This window comes from Oncorhynchus mykiss, chromosome 21, assembly GCF_057628025.1.
Source record: "Oncorhynchus mykiss isolate SJ-2025 chromosome 21, ASM5762802v1, whole genome shotgun sequence".
In the NCBI taxonomy this organism is placed as follows: domain Eukaryota; kingdom Metazoa; phylum Chordata; class Actinopteri; order Salmoniformes; family Salmonidae; genus Oncorhynchus; species Oncorhynchus mykiss.
The window spans coordinates 46,431,580-46,454,703 of NC_143042.1; the positions used below are offsets into that span (position 1 = coordinate 46,431,580).

At 43.6% G+C, this 23,124-nt stretch overlaps 1 protein-coding gene across 8 annotated transcripts in view; it reads right to left on the bottom strand.

Annotated features, from left to right (window-relative positions):
- The window catches only part of LOC110500696 (neurexin-2), a 1,050,333-nt gene that overhangs the window by 519,869 nt on the left and 507,340 nt on the right, over positions 1 to 23,124 (bottom strand). For all 8 annotated transcript variants that reach the window (XM_090214789.1, XM_090214786.1, XM_090214788.1 and 5 more), the window contains one exon: positions 5,812 to 5,973. In XM_090214789.1, the coding sequence (XP_090070915.1) occupies positions 5,812 to 5,973 (162 nt within the window). The remainder of the gene's footprint in view (positions 1 to 5,811; positions 5,974 to 23,124) is intronic.

The following is a 23,124-nucleotide window of genomic DNA, read 5'->3' on the forward strand; positions in this document are numbered from 1 at the left end:
CAATGTAAAAAACACAATTTCAAATGTTGCTACATAAGGCTGAATTGATCCGGTCTTTCACAGATGGTAATATGGGGGAAAGAGAGGTCACAAGTTGAGAGAAGGAGAGATGGAAGACAGATGGTAATATGGGGGAAAGAGAGGTCACAAGTTGAGAGAAGGAGAGCTGGCAGAGAGGAAGACAGATGGTAATATGGGGGAAAGAGAGGTCTCAAGTTGAGAGAAGGAGAGATGGAAGACAGATGGTAATATGGGGGAAAGAGAGGTCTCAGGTTGAGAGAAGGAGAGCTGGCAGAGAGGAAGACAGATGGTAATATGGGGGAAAGAGAGGTCTCAAGTTGAGAGAAGGAGAGATGGAAGACAGATGGTAATATGGGGGAAAGAGAGGTCTCAGGTTGAGAGAAGGAGAGATGGCAGAGAGGACGACAGGTGGGGGATATGGGGGAAAGAGAGCAAAGGATGAGAACAACACTGGAAGGGGATTTCACTCCACCCCCCAACCCCCCAAAAAAACTCTCACCAAAAAAGACATGCAAACACACATCACACACCCACAGTGTTACCTGAGAACAATACAAGTCACATCACACACCCACAGTGTTACCTGAGAACAATACAACTCACATCACACACCCACAGGGTTACCTGAGATCAATACAAGTCACATCTACACCCACAGTGTTACCTCAGATCAATACAAGTCACATCACACACCCACAGTGTTACCTGAGATCAATACAAGTCACATCACACACCCACAGTGTTACCTGAGAACAATACAAGTCAATTCACACACCCACAGTGTTACCTAAGAACAAAACAAGTCACATCACACACCCACAGTGTTACCTGAGAACAATACAAGTCACATCACACACCCACAGTGTTACCTGAGAACAAAACAAGTCAATTCACACACCCACAGTGTTACCTAAGAACAAAACAAGTCAATTCACACACCCACAGTGTTACCTAAGAACAAAACAAGTCATTTCACACACCCACAGTGTTACCTAAGAACAAAACAAGTCAATTCACACACCCACAGTGTTACCTGAGAACAATACAAGTCACATCACACACCCACAGTGTTACCTAGGAACAAAACAAGTCATTTCACACGCGCACAGTGTTACCTGAGAACAATACAAGATAAACTTTCATTCTTTAAGGCTCTTCTCTGGATACTACTTTTCCTTTCTGTCTTTTAACTCACTCCCTCCATCGCTCTCTCGCTTTCTTCTATCGCACTCTATTCTCTCTCTCCTATCTCACTCTATCCTCTTTCTCTCTTCTATCTCACTCTATCCTCTTAATCTCTCTTCTATCTCACTCTCTCCTCTCTCACTCTTTTATCTCACTCTATCCTCTCTCAATCTCTATTCTATCTCTATGCTCTCTCTCTCTCCTATCTCACTCTCTCTCTCCAATCTCACTCTATTCTCTCTCTTCTATCTCACTCTCTTCTATCTCACTCTATCCTCTTAATCTCTCTTCTATCTCACTCTCTCCTCTCTCAATTTTTTATCTCACTCTCTCACTCTATCCTCTCTCTCAATTTCTCTTCTATCTCACTCTATCCTCTCTCTCTCTCCTATCTCACTCTATCTCTCCTATCTCACTCTCTCTCTCCTATCTCACTCTCTCTTTCTCTCTCTCTCTTCTATCTCACATACTCTTCTCTCTCAATCTCTCTTCTTCCCTTCATTGGATATCTTGCTCCTGGAGGCTCCTGGCCAAGCGTATCAAAGGCCTTTTGCGTAACTGGGAACTTGAAAGCACAGCCACAGCCCTGACACAAGACTTGTAATTCTGCCCACAGTATTGACCAACAGGATGAAACGGCCTACAGTCTGAAGGCAGCACATTTCTTTCTTTCTTTCTCACCCTCTCTCTCTCTCTCTCCCTCTCTCTACTCACTATGTTTTCTCTTCCTCTCTCTCTCCCTTCCTTCTCTCTCTCTCTCTCTCTCCCTCTCTCTACTCACTATGTTTTCTCTTCCTCTCTCTCTCCCCTTCTTTCTCACCCTCTCTCTTTCCCTCTCTCTCTCTCCTCTCCCTCTACTCACTATGTTTTCTCTTCCTCTCTCTCTCCCTTCCTTCTCTCCCTCTCTCTCTCTCCTCTCCCTCTACTCACTATGTTTTCTCTTCCTCTCTCTCTCCCCTTCTTTCTCACCCTCTCTCTTTCACTCTCTCTCTCTCCTCTCCCTCTACTCACTATGTTTTCTCTTCCTCTCTCTCTCCCTTCCTTCTCTCACTCTCTCTCTCTCCTCTCCCTCTACTCACTATGTTCTCTTCCTCTCTCTCTCCCTTCCTTCTCTCCCTCTCTCTCTCTCCTCTCCCTCTACTCACTATGTTTTCTCATCCTCTCTCTCTCCCCTTCTTTCTCACCCTCTCTCTTTCACTCTCTCTCTCTCCTCTCCCTCTACTCACTATGTTTTCTCTTCCTCTCTCTCTCTCCTCTCCCTCTACTCACTATGTTTTCTCTTCCTCTCTCTCTCCCCTTCTTTCTCACCCTCTCTCTTTCCCTCTCTCTCTCTCCTCTCCCTCTACTCACTATGTTTTCTCTTCCTCTCTCTCTCCCCTTCTTTCTCCCTTCCTTCTCTTTCCCTCTCTCTCTCTCCTCTCCCTCTACTCACTATGTTTTCTCTTCCTCTCTCTCTCCCCTTCTTTCTCACCCTCTCTCTTTCACTCTCTCTCTCTCCTCTCCCTCTACTCACTATGTTTTCTCTTCCTCTCTCTCTCCCCTTCTTTCTCCCTTCCTTCTCTCCCTCTCTCTCTCTCCTCTCCCTCTACTCACTATGTTTTCTCTTCCTCTCTCTCTCTTTCCCTCTCTCTCTCTCCTCTCCCTCTACTCACTATGTTTTCTCTTCCTCTCTCTCTCCCCTTCTTTCTCACCCTCTCTCTTTCACTCTCTCTCTCTCCTCTCCCTCTACTCACTATGTTTTCTCTTCCTCTCTCTCTCCCCTTCTTTCTCACCCTCTCTCTTTCCCTCTCTCTCTCTCCTCTCCCTCTACTCACTATGTTTTCTCTTCCTCTCTCTCTCTTTCCCTCTCTCTCTCTCCTCTCCCTCTACTCACTATGTTTTCTCTTCCTCTCTCTCTCCCCTTCTTTCTCACCCTCTCTCTTTCACTCTCTCTCTCTCCTCTCCCTCTACTCACTATGTTTTCTCTTCCTCTCTCTCTCCCTTCCTTCTCTCACTCTCTCTCTCTCCTCTCCCTCTACTCACTATGTTTTCTCTTCCTCTCTCTCTCCCTTCCTTCTTTCACTCTCTCTCTCTCCTCTCCCTCTACTCACTATGTTTTCTCTTCCTCTCTCTCTCCCTTCCTTCTCTCCCTCTCTCTCTCTCCTCTCCCTCTACTCACTATGTTTTCTCTTCCTCTCTCTCTCCCCTTCTTTCTCACCCTCTCTCTTTCCCTCTCTCTCTCTCCTCTCCCTCTACTCACTATGTTTTCTCTTCCTCTCTCTCTCCCTTCCTTCTCTCCCTCTCTCTCTGTCCTCTCCCTCTACTCACTATGTTTTATCTTCCTCTCTCTCTCCCCTTCTTTCTCACCCTCTCTCTTTCCCTCTCTCTCTCTCCTCTCCCTCTACTCACTATGTTTTCTCTTCCTCTCTCTCTCCCTTCCTTCTCTCCCTCTCTCTCTCTCCTCTCCCTCTACTCACTATGTTTTCTCTTCCTCTCTCTCTCCCCTTCTTTCTCACCCTCTCTCTTTCCCTCTCTCTCTCTCCTCTCCCTCTACTCACTATGTTTTCTCTTCCTCTCTCTCTCCCCTTCTTTCTCACCCTCTCTCTTTCCCTCTCTCTCTCTCCTCTCCCTCTACTCACTATGTTTTCTCTTCCTCTCTCTCTCCCCTTCTTTCTCCCTTCCTTCTCTCCCTCTCTCTCTCTCCTCTCCCTCTACTCACTATGTTTTCTCTTCCTCTCTCTCTCCCCTTCTTTCTCACCCTCTCTCTTTCCCTCTCTCTCTCTCCTCTCCCTCTACTCACTATGTTTTCTCTTCCTCTCTCTCTCCCTTCCTTCTCTCTCTCTCTCTCTCTCCTCTCCCTCTACTCACTATGTTTTCTCTTCCTCTCTCTCTCCCCTTCTTTCTCACCCTCTCTCTTTCCCTCTCTCTCTCTCCTCTCCCTCTACTCACTATGTTTTCTCTTCCTCTCTCTCTCCCTTCCTTCTCTCACTCTCTCTCTCTCCTCTCCCTCTACTCACTATGTTCTTGTCCTCTCTCTCTCCCTTCCTTCTCTCCCTCTCTCTCTCTCCTCTCCCTCTACTCACTATGTTTTCTCTTCCTCTCTCTCTCCCCTTCTTTCTCACCCTCTCTATTTCCCTCTCTCTCTCTCCTCTCCCTCTACTCACTATGTTTTCTCTTCCTCTCTCTCTCTTTCCCTCTCTCTCTCTCCTCTCCCTCTACTCACTATGTTTTCTCTTCCTCTCTCTCTCCCCTTCTTTCTCACCCTCTCTCTTTCCCTCTCTCTCTCTCCTCTCCCTCTACTCACTATGTTTTCTCTTCCTCTCTCTCTCCCCTTCTTTCTCACCCTCTCTCTTTCCCTCTCTCTCTCCTCTCCCTCTACTCACTATTTTTTCTCTTCCTCTCTCTCTCCCCTTCTCTCTCACCCTCTCTCTTTCCCTCTCTCTCTCTCCACTCACTCTTCTCTCTGTCCTCTCTCCCTCTTTCCTCTCTCTCCAGTCACTCTTCTCTCTGTCCTCTCTCCCTCTTTCCTCTCTCTCTCTCTCCACTCTCTCTCCACTCGCTCTTCTCTCTTTCCTCTCTCTCCCTCTTTCCTCTCTCTCCAGTCACTCTTCTCTCTGTCCTCTCTCCCTCTTTCCTCTCTCTCTCCCTCTTTCCTCTCTCTCTCTCCACTTGCTCTTCTCTCTTTCCTCTCTCTCCCTCTTTCCTCTCTCTCCACTCGCTCTTCTCTCTTTCCTCTCTCTCTCTCCCCACTCTCTTATTTCTCCTTAATTCATGTCTGCACGGTCTTCTCACTTTTACTTTGTATCCTCTCTTCCCCCATTTTTTAAATTTGTCCTTTTCCCTCTTTATCTCATTATGCTTCTTCACCTTCCCTTTCCCTAATTTCTACTCGTCCTCTGCCTCCTTTCCCTCTGTTTGGGAATTGAATGTATAATCATCAGCATCTTCATAAGACTAGAATTGCTTTGGGAGGATGATTTGAAGAGGAATTTCCCAAATAGCAACCAAAACAATGAAAATGTAATTACTATATGATTCATTAAATCTGATGAAACAATAATGACTTATTCAATCAGATAACGTTTATAAGGAAAGTATTGCTGTCCTATTCCCATCTGTTCCTCTATAAGTAATTTCATTGGAGTGGTTTTCTTCTCAGCTTGTTGAGTTGTGGCTTGGAGCCTTATTGGGGACATTTTTTTTTGTTCCTACCAACTATGGGGATTTATCATTCTACTTCCTCTTAGAGTTAGGATAATAACTTAGCATCCCTGAGACAATATCCAGCCTGTAGAGTTATGATGCATCTAAAAGCCGGTCCTAGACCTCTCTCTCTCTCTCTCACACACACACACACACACACACACACACACACACACACACACACACACACACACACACACACACACACACACAAAACACACACACTAGCCCACATTACATCTGTGTGGACAGTTTGTGTACGCAAGCAAATATGTCAGTGTGTGTGTGTGTGTGTGTGTGTGTGTGTGTGTGTGTGTGTGTGTGTGTGTGTGTGTGTGTGTGTGTGTGTGTGTGTGCGTGCATGTCTGTGTGTGTGTGCCTGATTCCCCCCTCGATCCCCAGTACTGAACCAGAGACACTCACGTCTTTGAGGCAGCCCATGAAGTTGTTGCTGACGGGTGATCCGGGCAGGTCTGCAGTATTGGGACTCCCCCCAATGTAGAAGAAGTCATCTGATCCCAACATGGTATAGTCCTCCTGGGTATAACCAGTAGTGGTCAAAATACCATCCACTGATATGGTCACCTGGTACGGGCACGGCCCAACAGACACAGGTAGGTATAGAGGGATAGATAGATAGAGAGACAAAAAAGAGAGAGAAAGAGTAGAGGAGTGGAGTGGAGGAGGGGAAAGGAAAGGAAGAAGTTGGATTAAACACTGGCGGTAGGCGGGTCTGTCCCCTACGGTGGGACGTTACTCGTTAACGATTGGTTGCGTTTGTGCAGCTCAGAGGGGAGTCGCTCGGGAATGCAGTTGCTGGGGTTGACCACTGGGATGGCGCTGTTTTCACTCTCTAATAACAGGACTCAAGGGCATATTATTTTACCAATTTACAAACTGCACCACTGATAATATCCACACATTGTTAAATGCATGCCCTTGGAGGGTCAAACAACTGATAAACCTCAACGTTTGACTATTCTGTCTGCGTTCCCAGTTGAACATAACCTCAATCAAGAGAATCGGGGGATAAAAATAACTTTCTTTGAATATTTAATTGCCAAATGTCGCGTCTTTTGTGTGAGGTTCTGGGTGTGAGCGGCATCTTTGATCACTGACAGAGTGGAAACCACCAGGCTGTATCAAACAAACACCGCCAGAAGTCTGATGGAGGGGAGATACCGCCGACTGAGAAGAGAAACACGCCTTTGTTTTCCTTTCATGGAACGTAAAAAGGCGGCAACCGTCTGTTTTAAAGGCTCCCTCAGGCCCTTCGGGGGAAGATTGTCAGTTTTTGACAGAAAGGCACCAGGCACGTAGACATATTAATTCCCTCTGTCTACAGAACGTTAAGCTCTGAGTCTATTCATTAGTATTTCCAAGACACCAACATATCCTTCAGTGCATAGTCACTGTGAGTTGACATTATCCTTCAGTGCATAGTCACTGTGAGTTGACCTTATCCTTCAGTGCATAGTCACTGTGAGTTGACCTTATCCTTCAGTGCATAGTCACTGTGAGTTGACCTTATCTTTCAGTGCATAGTCACTGTGAGTTGACCTTATCCTTCAGTGCATAGTCAGTGCATAGTCACTGTGAGTTGACCTTATCCTTCAGTGCATAGTCACTGTGAGTTGACCTTATCCTTCAGTGCATAGTCACTGTGAGTTGACCTTATCCTTCAGTGCATAGTCACTGTGAGTTGACCTTATCCTTCAGTGCATAGTCACTGTGAGTTGACCTTATCCTTCAGTGCATAGTCACTGTGAGTTGACCTTATCCTTCAGTGCATAGTCACTGTGAGTTGACCTTATCCTTCAGTGCATAGTCACTGTGAGTTGACCTTATCCTTCAGTGCATAGTCACTGTGAGTTGACCTTATCCTTCAGTGCATAGTCACTGTGAGTTGACCTTATCCTTCAGTGCATAGTCACTGTGAGTTGACCTTATCCTTCAGTGCATAGTCACTGTGAGTTGACCTTAATTTGATTTGAGATGAGAGGGGGACTCTTTAACATGTAACACCAGGCTCTGCCTTAGCTCCAATACTACTCAGGGTGGGGGAGGAAATCAGACATGAAATCTGTCCAATTGAAGTTACTACGCAGTGTGAATAGATAAAAAAATACCCCATTTGCCTTGTAACGGACTTATACATTATATGCAGTGTTTATAATTAAATGTCCAACCATTATAATAATGAATGTTTTGATGCCTGTTTTGACGACTGAGGAACACTGTAACTGTGTTTGCCAGGAGTTTTGTTGAAACAGATCAGTGTCTTGCCAAGTGACTCGATTTGGATCTGATACAGTCCGATACTAATTTAATTTTTAGTGTAATTAGACTAATAGTCCTGGCTGGAGTCGCTACGACGCTCTCCAATCTTTAATTTGACATCTGTTGGTCCACATACACACTGAACATCGCACAAACCAACAGCCCTGCTCTGGGTTACAATGAACAACATTACATTTCCACAGTACAAAAGCTACATACTGGGTGTATAGGTCGTTTGGGATGTACTGTACTTGTCCCTAATCCAGGCTGATTGGAGGTGGTAGAAAAACAGACAATTATTTTCTTCTTTATGTTCTCTTTTAATACAGTAGGGGAGAGTGGGGTAAGTTGAGCCAAAGGGGTAAGTTGAGCCACCCTTGTTTCTAGGAAACCATACACAAAATGAATAGTTTGACCAAATATTTAGGAAGAGGTCATCATTTAATGGAGTCTGTGAAGAAAGAAACCACATGGGAAATGTGGTAAACAAGTTAAGTAAAGAAAACAGATTTTCACAAAGTTCAATGTATTTATCGTGTTAGAGGTTTCATGATGCTTGTATCTCAACCAAAGTAGATACTTTTAAGATTGTTCTATACATCAGTTGGGATCTCTATAACCTTCAATATGAGGTCCTAAAGCTAGTATGAAAGCACATCCTTGTTTGCCTTGGGGTAAATTGAACCAATAGCCACGGGGTAAGTTAAGCCAATGGTAAGTTGAGCAAATTGAAGTGTTTTCTTCCCAGGTGTAATGCAAGGTATTATCGCTGGGATATAAGGTAACAACAGGGCCTATGTTAAAAAGTGTTTTTAAAAAGTACAAAGTGTTTGTTAGGTGTTAAGCGTGTGTTAACATATGCTTAAAATGGATGTGTTGAATTGTGTTTGGGAAATAAAGATATACATGATTTTAAAAAAGGTAGTGGTAATTATTCATTCAGTACAGACATTTGTAGATGACTTAACTTACCCTGTCCTGCGGCTCAACTTACTTACTTACTTACTTACCCCATACCCAGTTAAGTTTAGCCAAAAGACCACTTTGTTTTGGACAAGCTACGTTTTTATAACTGTAATGTTTACATGCGTTCAGATATTTTCCATGGATACACAACGTCCTGAAATATATGTCAAATCAACTCAAAGTTTATTGGTCGCTAACACAGCTTTGCAGATGTTATCGCAGGTGCACTGAAATGGTTGTAGATAGGCATCACCAGCCTGAATTTAAACTAGATTACACATATCTACACACAATACCGCATAATGACAAAGTTATGTGTTTTTAGAAATGTTTGCTAATTTATTGAAAATTAAATACAGAAATCTAATTTACATAAGTATTCACACCCATATGCTATGAACCTCCAAATTGAGCTCAGGTGCATCCAATTTCCTTTTATCATCTTTCAGATGTCACTAGAACTTGATTGGAGTCCACCTGTGGGCAATTTAACTGTTTGGACATGATTTAGAAAGAAACACACCTGTCCATATAAACTCCCACAACTGACAGTGCAGAAACTATACCATGCAGTCCAAGGAACTGTCCGTAGATCTGAGACATCTATCTGGGGAAGTGTATGAAGACCATTTCCAAGAGCACAGTGGTCTCCATCAAAGAAATGGAACGACCCAGACTCTGCCTAGAGCTGGCCGTCTGACCAAATTGACCAACCGGTCAAGAAGGACATTGGTCAGGGAGGTCACCAAGAACCATTTGACAGAACTCCACAGTTCTTTGGCTGCAAGGAAGAATGGGAGTAAATCCCCAAATCCAGATGTGCAAAGCATATACAGACATACCAAAGATGACTCAAAGCTGATACAGACATACCCAAGATGACTCAACACTGATACAGACATACCCAAGATGACTCAAAGCTGATACAGACATACCCAAGATGACTCAAAGCTGATACAGACATACCCAAGATGACTCAACGCTGATACAGACATACCCAAGACGACTCAAAGCTGATACAGACATACCCAAGATGACTCAAAGCTGATACAGACATACCCAAGATGACTCAAAGCTGTATTTGCCGCCAAAGGTGCTTCCACAAAGTATTGACTCGGGTGTGAATACTTATATAAATGAGATATTTCTGGTTTTCATTTTCAATAAATGTACAAACATTTTAAAAAACATGTTTTCATTTAGTTATTACGAGGTAGTGTGTGAGGGGAAAAAAAGCTAATTAACCAATTTTGAATAAAGGCTGTAAAAACAAAATGTGGAATAAATAAAGGTCTTTGAGTACTTTCTGAACACACTGTATATCGATGTAGATATCTTTGTTAGAAATAATACTACATTTCCACTGAGGGAGTGATGCTGAATGTCAAAAATGGCTGAACTTAGCCTACCCACTCTCCCTTACCTGTAGGTTGATTTTGAGTATCTATTGAATCGGTTTTGTCGCTAGTTTCAAATATTCAACATTTTCTATCAATTGAGATGAATTGTAGCCTACGAAAAGGGAACATACATTACATTGTGGTCTGTAAAACATTTTAGATCAAAATATTTCTTCAGCAATGTTTACCAATCAAATACTTTAGACATCTACAAACAGACAACTCAATGTTCTGGCAAACGACTGGTTTATAATAACAGTTTTCCCTCATCGAAATCAATAACAGACCAGTTGAGTACCAAACTGTGAATACCAAACAAGCAAAAAATCGATTTCCATTCAACTTTTCTAACTTCACCAACACTTCATAAAACATTTATACAAATATGCCTGAGTTGAAAGTGAAAACCATGATGCCTTGTTCTTTTGAGGTCCTGAAAAGAGCCCTGACAACAACTGCACTCCAAATGTCTCGTCCCCTGCAGAGCGCTCGGCTAGTCCTTTTTATTTTTATTTTTTACGTACTTCCCTCGAAACAGGGCAACCCATTTTTATGTCTGCTGTCACTACTTGAGGAGAATATATAGAGGTCAGTTTTGGTTATAGGAGACGTGGAAGAGGAGGTGGTGGAGGTGGAGTTGGGCACATCCCTGGTCTTCCTGGGGATGCAGGGCTGTCGATATGTTCGCCTGAGGGCAACGGCTCTGGAGGGGGAGGGGTCCTGTGGGGGGAGGAGACTGAGGGGGGAGAAGGGAGGAGGGTCAATGTTACCGGCTATCAGTCTTTCGAGAAGAATCATAGCCCAATTGGGCCAATTGATTCCAACACAGGGGGTTGGTTGGTGGAACCTTAATAGGAGAGGACGGGCTTGTGGTAATGGTTGGAGCAGAATAAGTGAAATGGTATCAAATACATCAAACACATGGTTTCCATGGTTTCCATGTGTTTGATGCCATTCCATTTGCTCTGCTCCAGCATTATTATGAGCCATCCTCCCCTTAGCAGCCTCCACTGGATTCCAAGTACGAGTGAGTTTGACACAAAAAAAACAGAGATCCATCGCAATTGAGTTCTCACTCCACGAACAACACAACCTCTTCTTGGCTGTTAGTTGAACCCATTTCCGGGACAGAATAAGATACGAACTGCAGCAATTAAGGCAGTTTTGGCAGCGGGCCCTGTGTGTTTAGCTGTGTGGTGTTTGTCGGTGTAGCGCTACGGTAGCCTGGCACTGGGTCCAGTAGTTAGCATCATTAGAGGGCCGTTAATGGAGGGAGCGTCAGCCAGCTGCCAGCCACCTGTGAGGATCACAGCTGAAAGAGGAATATAGGAGATTAGCACTGGTTTTAGCCCCATCTCTCTCTCTTTCTCGTCCTCTCTCACCGTTTTGCCTGCCCCTCTGTATTCAGAGCCTCTCAGATCACCCATTCATGCAAGAAAAAGTAACAAGAGGTAGTTAACGTTGTCGTCTCCATTTAACTATGTTTATAAAAAATACTGTTTCCTGGCAATATACCTACATGTGTTATGCTGTTAATTGTTCCAAGTTGGTTACCTCAATTTGTCCATGTGATAAGATATACAGTTGAATCAAGGGAACTGGCTTTTGGCCAGAGCAAATTTCTACACAATTTTAAGGGCGGTACTGGAGGTATTGCCTCAGTCTTCAGCTTAACAGAATATTATTGTTTGGCTTGATGTTGCTTGTGGTTGCATCATCAACCATTGGTCGTCATCATTAATTTGCCTGAGACTAACTGGTGATGACATCACAGCTAGCTGCTGGTTCAAAACATTTTAAATACTACTAGAGAGTATGTGCCTGGATATTTCTCTTGGGCCTTTCTTAGTTTGTATCTCCGATTGTCCATTTGTCTGGAATCCAACAGCTCTTTCATACACAGTGTAGTCAGCCCCTCCTCTCTGCCTGACCTAAAAGGAGATGGAAAATTCAGCATCGTCACAAGCACTTCCTGTACTCACCACCTGTCATGTAACCTGTCACTATCTCCCTCACCACCTGCCTCAGACAAACACACACAATGTTGTGCATGTAAACACAAACAGTTGAAGTCAGAAGTTTACATACACTTAGGTTGGAGTCATTAAAACTCGTTTTTCAACCACTCCACAAATGTCTTGTTAACAAACTATAGTTTTGGCAAGTCGGTTAGGACATCTACTTTGTGCATGTCGCAAGTAATTTTTCCAACAATTGTTTACAGACAGATTATTTCACTTATAATTCATTGTATCACAATTCCAGTGGGTCAGAAGGTTACATACACCTGTGTACATGTGGATGTATTTCAAGGCCTACCTTCAAACTCAGTGCCTCTTTGCTTGACATCATGGGAAAATCAAAAGAAATCAGCCAAGACCTCAGAAAAACAATTGTAGACCTCCACAAGTCTGGTTCATCCTTGGGAGCAATTTCCAAATACCTGAAGGTACCACATTCATCTGTACAAACAAAAGTACGCTAGTATAAACACCATGGGACCACGCAGCCATCATACCCCTCAGGAAGGAGACACATTCTGTCTCCTAGAGATGAACGTACTTTGGTGTGAAAAGTGCAAATCAATCCCAGAACAGCAGCAAAGGACCTTGAGAAGATACTGGAGGAAACAGGTACAAAATTATCTATATCCACAGTAAAACGTGTCCTATATAGACATAACCTGAAATGCCGCTCAGCAAGGAAGAAGCCACTGCTCCAAAACTGCCGTAAAAAATTTGTGGGCAGAACTGAAAAAGCGTGTGTGAGTAAGGAGGCCTACAAATCTGATTCAGTTACACCAGCTCTGTCAGGAGGAATGGGCCAAAATTCACTCAACTTATTGTGGGAAGCTTGTGGAAGGCTACCTGAAACGTTTGACCCAAGTTAAACCATTTAAAGGCAATGCTACCGAATACTAATTGAGTGTATGTAAACTTCTGACCCACTTTTCCCACTGGGAAAAATAAAAGCTGAAATAAATCATTCTCTCTACTAGTATTCAGACATTTCATATTCTTAAAATGGTGGTTATCCTAACTGACCTAAGACAGGGAATTTTTACTAGGGTTAAATGTCAGGAATTGTGAAAAACTGAGTTTAAATGTATTTGGCTAAGGTGTGTGTAAACTTCCGACTTCAACTGTACCATACACACAAAGACACACACACCGTCTCATCCAAGCTTGGCCTTGTTCGAATGACTCTCTGGTGATTGACGTTTGCTGTGTCCTCGTTAAAGGATCAATAACATCTCAATTTCACTTTTTAAAGGCCGAAACCCCATCATGAAAGACTAACCTGCCTTCACCTGACTACCCATCATGAAAGACTAACCTGCCTTCACCTGACTACCCATCATGAAAGACTAACCTGTCTTCAGCAGACTACCCATCATGAAAGACTAACCTGTCTTCAGCTGACTACCCATCATGAAAGACTAACCTGTCTTCACCTGACTACCCATCATGAAAGACTTCACCTGACTACCCATAATGAAAGACTAACCTGTCTTCACCTGACTACCCATCATGAAAGTCTAACCTGCCTTCACCTGACTACCCATCATGAAAGACTAACCTGCCTTCACCTGACTACTCATCATGAAAGTCTTTCTAAGAATCTTTGTTGTGTGACATGCCAAGCCTTGTTCGGATGAGATATTGATGATGTTTTATACTGAGCCAGAGAATGAAACAATCCTATTAGATGAATGGAGCGCCAGTCAAAGGCAGCACATTTTCTCAAAGTGCTGCCAGACATATACAGTGCCTTGCGAAAGTATTCGGCCCCCTTGAACTTTGCGACCTTTTGCCACATTTCAGGCTTCAAACATAAAGATATAAAACTGTATTTTTTTGTGAAGAATCAACAACAAGTGGGACACAATCATGAAGTGGAACGACATTTATTGGATATTTCAAACTTTTTTAACAAATCAAAAACTGAAAAATTGGGCGTGCAAAATTATTCAGCCCCTTTACTTTCAGTGCAGCCAACTCTCCCCAGAAATTCAGTGAGGATCTCTGAATGATCCAATGTTGACCTAAATGACTAATGAGGATAAATACAATCCACCTGTGTGTAATCAAGTCTCCGTATAAATGCACCTGCACTGTGATAGTCTCAGAGGTCCGTTAAAAGCGCAGAGAGCATCATGAAGAACAAGGAACACACCAGGCAGGTCCAAGATACTGTTGTGAAGAAGTTTAAAGCCGGATTTGGATACAAAAAGATTTCCCAAGCTTTAAACATCCCAAGGAGCACTGTGCAAGCGATAATATTGAAATGGAAGGAGTATCAGACCACTGCAAATCTACCAAGACCTGGCCGTCCCTCTAAACTTTCAGCTCATACAAGGAGAAGACTGATCAGAGATGCAGCCAAGAGGCCCATTATCACTCTGGATGAACTGCAGAGATCTACAGCTGAGGTGGGAGACTCTGTCCATAGGACAACAATCAGTCGTATATTGCACAAATCTGGCCTTTATGGAAGAGTGGCAAGAAGAAAGCCATTTCTTAAAGATATCCATAAAAAGTGTCGTTTAAAGTTTGCCACAAGCCACCTGGGAGACACACCAAACATGTGGAAGAAGGTGCTCTGGTCAGATGAAACCAAAATTGAACTTTTTGGCAACAATGCAAAACGTTATGTTTGGCGTAAAAGCAACACAGCTGAACACACCATCCCCACTGTCAAACATGGTGGTGGCAGCATCATGGTTTGGGCCTGCTTTTCTTCAGCAGGGACAGGGAAGATGGTTAAAATTGATGGGAAGATGGATGGAGCCAAATACAGGACCATTCTGGAAGAAAACCTGATGGAGTCTGCAAAAGACCTGAGACTGGGACGGAGATTTGTCTTCCAACAAGACAATGATCCAAAACATAAAGCAAAATCTACAATGGAATGGTTCAAAAATAAACATATCCAGGTGTTAGAATGGCCAAGTCAAAGTCCAGACCTGAATCCAATCGAGAATCTGTGGAAAGAACTGAAAACTGCTGTTCACAAATGCTCTCCATCCAACCTCACTGAGCTCGAGCTGTTTTGCAAGGAGGAATGGGAAAAAAAGTCAGTCTCTCGATGTGCAAAACTGATAGAGACATACCCCAAGCGACTTACAGCTGTAATCGCAGCAAAAGGTGGCGCTACAAAGTATTAACTTAAGGGGGCTGAATCAGTTTTTGATTTGTTAAAAAAGTTTGAAATATCCAATAAATGTCGTTCCACTTCATGATTGTGTCCCACTTGTTGTTGATTCTTCACAAAAAAATACAGTTTTATATCTTTATGTTTGAAGCCTGAAATGTGGCAAAAGGTCGCAAAGTTCAAGGGGGCCGAATACTTTCGCAAGGCACTGTAACTAGGTGGCTAACACTTCTAGAGCCCTTTACTTTGAACAAGGCCCAAGACATTTTGTGCCGGCGCCAGCATTACATGGTAAAGCCTATTCGTTTAACACATACGAGGTCTGGATCATGTCCTCATGGCTGCAACACTTTATGGGCTACAAGCCTGACATTGGAGGCTTTGGAGGTAACACCTGGCACGAGACAGGATATGTCAAGGCAACAGTGACTACAAGGTAATACCACTAAGATCACATGTGGATCAAGAACACAGGCTGAGGATGAGAGAGGCGGGGGCTTTGTTAAGAGTTCTATTGACTCTTGGGCTTGGGCTTTTTCTCTCTGTCAACATGAAAGGATTCTATCCAGATCATAGCCAATGATAATCCATTATCCTGTGTGTGCTGGGTCAGTGAACCAATCCAAGTCGCTTAAACCTATATGCTCTAATCCGTGATACATATTGTATGATCATGGTTTCTTCATGCTGAAGAGGGCAGAATCAGTGAAGCCAATTCCTCAGAGCTGCACCATAAGCTATTGCCTTTTTACCATTGATTTCTGAAAAAGCAGACAATGCACTCTTAATAATGGTTAAATGGAGTGGGTCGTTCTATTTATTTAAATGTATTTTATTTTAATCTAATATAAACGAGTAAATGATACATCATCCTAAAATGTTAACACAGATTTGGTGCAATGTTTAGTGTAGTTATCCTTCTGAAGTGTAGCAGGGCACCTTTCCATCAGTGCATCAGGCTTACATTTCCTCACGTATCCCATTGTAAGAGACCAAAAGGAATGTCCAGTGTTGATGAGTCTGATGACAATGGAAGTGGATCTGGGAGATGTAATGAAAGGTTGCATCTTGAAGTTTGTGATGGTGGGAAATTGGCTGTTTTCACTTCAGTTGCTCAGCCAGTGTTATTTTTGACACACCGTAACGTGTGAGGGAAATTACACTGGTTTACATGCAGAAAGGGTTTGAAGGACTCTGGGATAAAGCATGTAAAACCAGGTCATATCCACAGCTATGCACGGAGCATGCTATAGGACCATTTTTGGCAACCTTTGTTTCAGCCTCAGTTGTATCACGCCCTTAAATATTCAACTATCATTGCCGTCTATTTGATGATTAGTGGAATATGTGTGTGCTTGCAGGGCTGGAACAAATGCATGCCCACCCTGCAAGCTAGATAAGAGGTCAGATAAATATGCCATCCAGCTATGAATTTTGGATTTGATGACGCTGCAAAGTTTCACCCGCATTTGGTAAAAGTTTCCATCTTGTTGCCACGGGACCAAAGTGACGCATTCTGGGAGAAACGTATCACCTTGTCAGCCAAGATATAATGATATCATATTGGTGTACTGGAACCAGGGCCATTTCTGACCCTCTTTTATTTACCTTAAATGTGCCCTGACAGCTCATTCCTTCTCGTGCCAAACCAACTGTGCTCCTCAGCACCGAATATATTATATGTAACGTCGTCAAGAAGACAATAGTAGCGCTACACCCGCCTTTCTATTTAACTCGACAATAGACTGAGCGCTATGTAATTGATTCCTATTACAACATCGTAATTCCCCTCAAAACATGGCATGCAGCTCCAGCTCAGTGAGCAAATAGTCTGGGTATCAATGGAATACGGAGACTCACAGTGCCTTCGGAAAGTATTCAGACCCCTTTACTTTTTCCACATTTTGTTAGGTTACTGCCTATTTCTAAACGTGATCAAATAGTTTTTTTCCCCTCAACAATATACACACAATACCCCATTATGACAAAGCAAAAACACTTTTTTAGAAATGTTTGCTAATTTATAAAAAAAATAAATGTCAAATTTACATAAGCATAACACCCTTTACTCAGTACTTTGTTGAAGTACCTTTAGCAGCAATTAAAGCCTTGAGTCTTCTTGGGTATGATGCTACAAGCTTGGCACATGTGCATTTGGGGGGTTTCTCCCCTTCTTCTCTGCAGATCCTCTCAAGCTCTGTCAGGTTGGATGGACAGCGTCGCTGCACAGCCATTTTCAGGTCTCTCCAGAGATGTTCGATCGGGTTCAAGTCCAGGCTCTGTCTGGGCCACTCAAGGACATTCAGAGACTTGTCCCAAAGCCCCTCCTGTGTTGTCTTGGCTGTGTAGGGTCATTGTCCTTTTGGAAGGGGAACCTGCGCCCCAGTCTGAGGTCCTGAGCACTCTGGAGCAGGTTCTATACAAGGATCTCTCTGTACTTTGCTCCGATAATTTTTGTCTCGACCCTGACTAGTCTCCCAGACCATGCTGTTGAAAAACACCCCCACAGCATGGCTGCCACCACCAGGCTTCACCGTAGGTTTCCTCCAAACGTGATGCTTGTCATTCAGGCCAAAGAGTTGAATATTGGTTTCATCAGACCAGAGAATCTTGTTTCTCATGGTCTGAGAGTCCTTTAGGTGCCTTTTGGCAAACTCCAAGCGGGATGTCATGTGCCTTTTACTGAGGAGTGGCTTCCATCTGGCCACTCTACCATTAAGGCCTGATTGGTGGAGTGCTGCAGAGATGGTTGTCTTTCTGAAAGAATTTCCCATCTCCACAGAGCAACTAAAGAGCTCTGTCAGAGTGACCATCGGGTTCTTGGTCACCTCCCTGACCAAAGCCCTTCTCCCCTGATTGCTCAGTTTGGCCTGGCAGCCAGCCCTAGGAAGAATCTTGGTGGTTCCAAACTTCTTCCATTTAAGGATGATGGAGGCCACTGTGTTCTTGAGGACCTTCAATGCTGCAGACATTTGTTACACTTCCCCAGATCTGTGTCTCAACACAATCCTGTCTCTGAACTCTACAGACAATTCCTTCAACCTCATGGCTTGCTTTTTGCTCTGACATGCACTGTCAACAGTGGGATCTTGCGTAGACAGGTGTATGCCTTTCCAAATCATGTCCAAACAATTGAATTTACCACAAGTGGACTCCAATCAAGTTGTAGCGACATCTCAAGGATGATCAAAAGAAACAGGATGCACCTGAGCTCAATTTCGAGTCTCATAGCAAAGAGTCTGAATACTTACATATGTAAATGTATTACTGTTTTACATATTTTTTACGTAACAGAATGTGGAAAAAGTAAATTGTCTAAATACTTTCCGAAAGCACTGTATATAAATCACAAAATCCCTGTGCAGGTGATAAACAGAGTTTCATTATGCTTCTCTGCAGCGTAGCTGGGTTTTCTGATCTGAGCATTGATGCGCTGACTTGTTCTCTGGACAAATCTCATTGCTGCTCAATCCATCGCTTGCTGTCATTAAAAATGAGCAATTAAGGCTTCGTTTACCTAACATTTATTGCGGAATAGCTCAAGCTCATTGTACACTTTATCATACTGAGATGCCAAAAAGTATTCATATATTTTCTAAACCGATGGTGTAATCAATATGTCACATAATGTAGGATACCAATAAAGTAACATATTGAGAGTAAGAAGCTATAGAGGTACAGGATTGAATTCATCCGAGTCAATTTTGTGTGAGATTCTCACAATCTGGCACATGCGCAAGCAGACACACACACACACACACACACACACACACACACACACAGAGAGAGACCACCTATTCCCAAACCTCATTACAGGACACAGCCAACTTAAATCCATCAAAAGTGCTGTTGATGTTAATCACCCAGCATCAGTGAACCAAACACAATCAGTGAAAAAAACACCGTCAGTGAACCAAATACCATCAGTGAACCAAACACAATCAGTGAAAAAAACACCGTCAGTGAACCAAATACCATCAGTGAACCACAACACCGTCAGTGAACCAAATACCATCAGTGAACCACAACACCGTCAGTGAACCTAACACCGTCAGTGAACCACAACACCGTCAGTGAACCACAACACCGTCAGTGAACCACAACACCGTCAGTGAACCACAACACCGTCAGTGAACCACAACACCGTCAGTGAACCACAACACCGTCAGTGAACCACAACACCGTCAGTGAACCACAACACCGTCAGTGAACCTAACACCGTCAGTGAACCACAACACCGTCAGTGAACCACAACACCGTCAGTGAACCTAACACCGTCAGTGAACCACAACACCGTCAGTGAACCACAACACCGTCAGTGAACCTAACACCGTCAGTGAACCACAACACCGTCAGTGAACCACAACACCGTCAGTGAACCACAACACCGTCAGTGAACCTAACACCGTCAGTGAACCACAACACCGTCAGTGAACCACAACACCGTCAGTGAACCTAACACCGTCAGTGAACCACAACACCGTCAGTGAACCACAACACCGTCAGTGAACCACAACACCGTCAGTGAACCTAACACCGTCAGTGAACCACAACACCGTCAGTGAACCTAACACCGTCAGTGAACCACAACACCGTCAGTGAACCACAACACCATCATTGAACCAAATACCATCAGTGAACCACAACACCGTCAGTGAACCTAACACCGTCAGTGAACCACAACACCGTCAGTGAACCACACACATCAGCAAACCAAACACCATCAGTGAAACAAACACCTTCAGCGAACCAAACACCATCAGCGAACCAAACACCATCAGTGAACCACAACACCATCAGTGAACCAAAAACCATCAGCAAACCAAACACCATGTGAACCACACAGCGTTACTGAACCAAACACCAGTGAACCAAACATCATCCGTAAACCACACACATCAGCAAACCAAACACCATCAGTAAACCAAACACCGTCAGTGAACCAAACACCATCAGTGAACCACAACACGTCAGTGAACCACAACACCGTCCGTGAACCTAACTCTGTCAGTGAAAATAACACCATCAGTGAACCACAACACCGTCAGTGAACCACAACACCGTTAGAGTTCCAAACACAATCAGTGAACCACAACACCGTTAGAGTTCCAAACACAATCAGTGAACCACAACACGTCAGTGAACCACAACACCGTTAGAGTTCCAAACACCGTCCGTGAACCTAACTCTGTCAGTGAAAATAACACCATCAGTGAACCTAACACCGTTAGTGAACCTAACACTGTCAGTGAACCAAACACCATCAGTGAACCACACAGCGTTATTGAACCAAACACCAGTGAACCAAACACCATCAGTGAACCATAACACCGTCAGTGAACCTCAACACATTCAGTGAACCACAACACCGTCAGTGAACCACAACACCATCAGTGAACCTAACACCGTCAGTGAACCACAACACCATCAGGAACCACACAGAGTTATTGAACCAAACATCAGTGAACCACAACACCGTCAGTGAACCTAACACCGTCAGTGAACCACAACACCGTCAGTGAACCAAACACCATCAGTGAACCAAACACTGTCAGTGAACCAAACACCGTCAGTGAACCACAACACTGTCAGTGAACCACAACACCGTCAGTGAACCAAACACCGTCAGTGAACCACAACACCGTCAGTGAACCACAACACCATCAGTGAACCACAACACCGTCAGTGAACCACAACACCGTCAGTGAACCAAACACTGTCAGTGAACCAAACACCGTCAGTGAACCACAACACTGTCAGTGAACCACAACACCGTCAGTGAACCAAACACCGTCAGTGAACCACAACACCGTCAGTGAACCACAACACCATCAGTGAACCACAACATCATCAGTAAACCACACCGTCAGTGAACCACACACACCAGTGAACCACACACCATCAGTGAACCACAACACCATCAGTGAACCAAACACACACCAGTGAACCACACACCGTCAGTGAACCAAACACTATCAGTGAACCACACCATCAGTGAACCAAACACTATCAGTGAACCACACACGATCAGTGAAAAAAACACTGTCAGTGAACCAAACACCGTCAGCGAACCACACATCGTCAGTTAACCACACAACTTGCCCTGCTTGTAAGCCAAAAGGTACAGTACCAGTCAAAAGTTTGGACAAATCTACTAATTCAACAGTTTTTCTTTATTTTTACTATTTTCTACTTTGTATGATAAGAGTGAAGGCATATAACACATATGGAATCATGTAGTAACCAAAAAAGTGTTAAACAAATCAAAATATATTTTATATTTGAGATTCGTCAAAGTAGCCACCTTTTGCTTTGATGACAGCTTTGCACACTCTTGGCATCCTCTCAAACAGCTTCACCTGGAATGATTTTCCAAAACTCTTGAAGGAGTTCCCACATATGATGAGCACTTCTTGGCTGCTTTTCCTTCACTCTGCAGTCCAACTCATCCCAAACCATCTCAATTAGGTTGAGGTCGGGTGATTGTGGAGGCCAGGTCATTTGATGCAGGACTCCATCCCTCTCCTTCTTGGTCATACAGCCCTTACACAGCCTGGAGGTGTGTTGGGTCATTGTCCTGTTGAAAGACAAATGATAGTCCCACTAAGCGCAAACCTGATGGGACGGTGTATCAATGCAGAATGCTGTAGTAGCCATGCTGATTAAGTGTGCCTTGAATTCTAAATAAACCACTGACAGTGTAACCAGCAAAGCACCCCCACACCATCACACCTCCTTCTCCATGCTTCACGTGGGAACCACACATGCAGAGATCATCCGTTCACCTACTCTGCGTCTCACAAAGACACAGCTGTTGTAACCGAAAATCTCAAATTTGGACTCATCAGACCAAAGGACAGATTTCCACCGGTCTAATGTCCAATGCTCGTGTTTCTTGGCCCAAGCAAATCTCTTCTTATTATTGGTGTCCTTTAGTAGTGGTTTCTTTGCAGCAACCATGAAGGCCTGATTCACGCAGTCTCCTCTGAACAGTTGATGTTGAGATGTGTTTGTTTCTTGAACTCCGTGAAGCATTTATTTTTGTTGCAATTTCTGAGGCTTGTCCTCTGCAGCAGAGGTAACTCTGGGTCTTCCTTCCCTGTGGCGGTCTTCATGAGATACAGTTTCATCAAAGCACTTTATGGTTTTTGCAATTGCACTTGAAGAACCTATAAAAGTTTTTGAAATTTCCCTATTGACTGAGCTTCATGTCTTAAAGTAATGAGGGACTGTTGTTTCTCTCTGCTTATTTGAGCTGTTCTTGCCATTATATGGACTTGGTCTTTTACCAAACAGGGCTATCTTCTGTATACCAACCCTACATTGTCACAACACAACTGATTGGCTCAAACACATTAAGGCACATCTGTTAATTGAAATGCATTCCAGGTGACTATCTCATGACTGGTTGAGAGAATTCCAAGAGTGTGCATTAGCGGTCATCAAGGCAAAGGGTGGCTACTTGTCAAATATAAAATAAAATAATATCCCAGAGTCGCCGCTTCATTGTTGACGTTGAGACTGGTGTTTTGCGGGTACTATTTAATGAATCTGCCAGTTGAGGACTTGTGAGGCGTCTGTTAATCAAACTAGACACTCTAATGCACTTGTCCTCTTGCTCAGTTGTGCACTGGGGCCTCCCACTCCTCTTTCTTTTCTGGTTAGAGCCAGTTTGAGCTGTTCTGTGAAGGGAGTAGTAGACAGCGTTGTACGAGATCTTCAGTTTCTTGGCAATTTCTTGCATGGAATAGCCTTCATTTCTCAGAAGAAGAATAGAACTCTTCTGAGTTTCAGAAGAAAGGTCTTTGTTTCTGGCCATTTTGAGCTTGTAATTGAACCCACAAATGCTGATGCTCCAGATACTCAGCTAGTCTAAAGATGGTCAATTTTTTTTCTTCTTTAATCCGACAACAGTTTTTAGCTGTGCTAACATAAT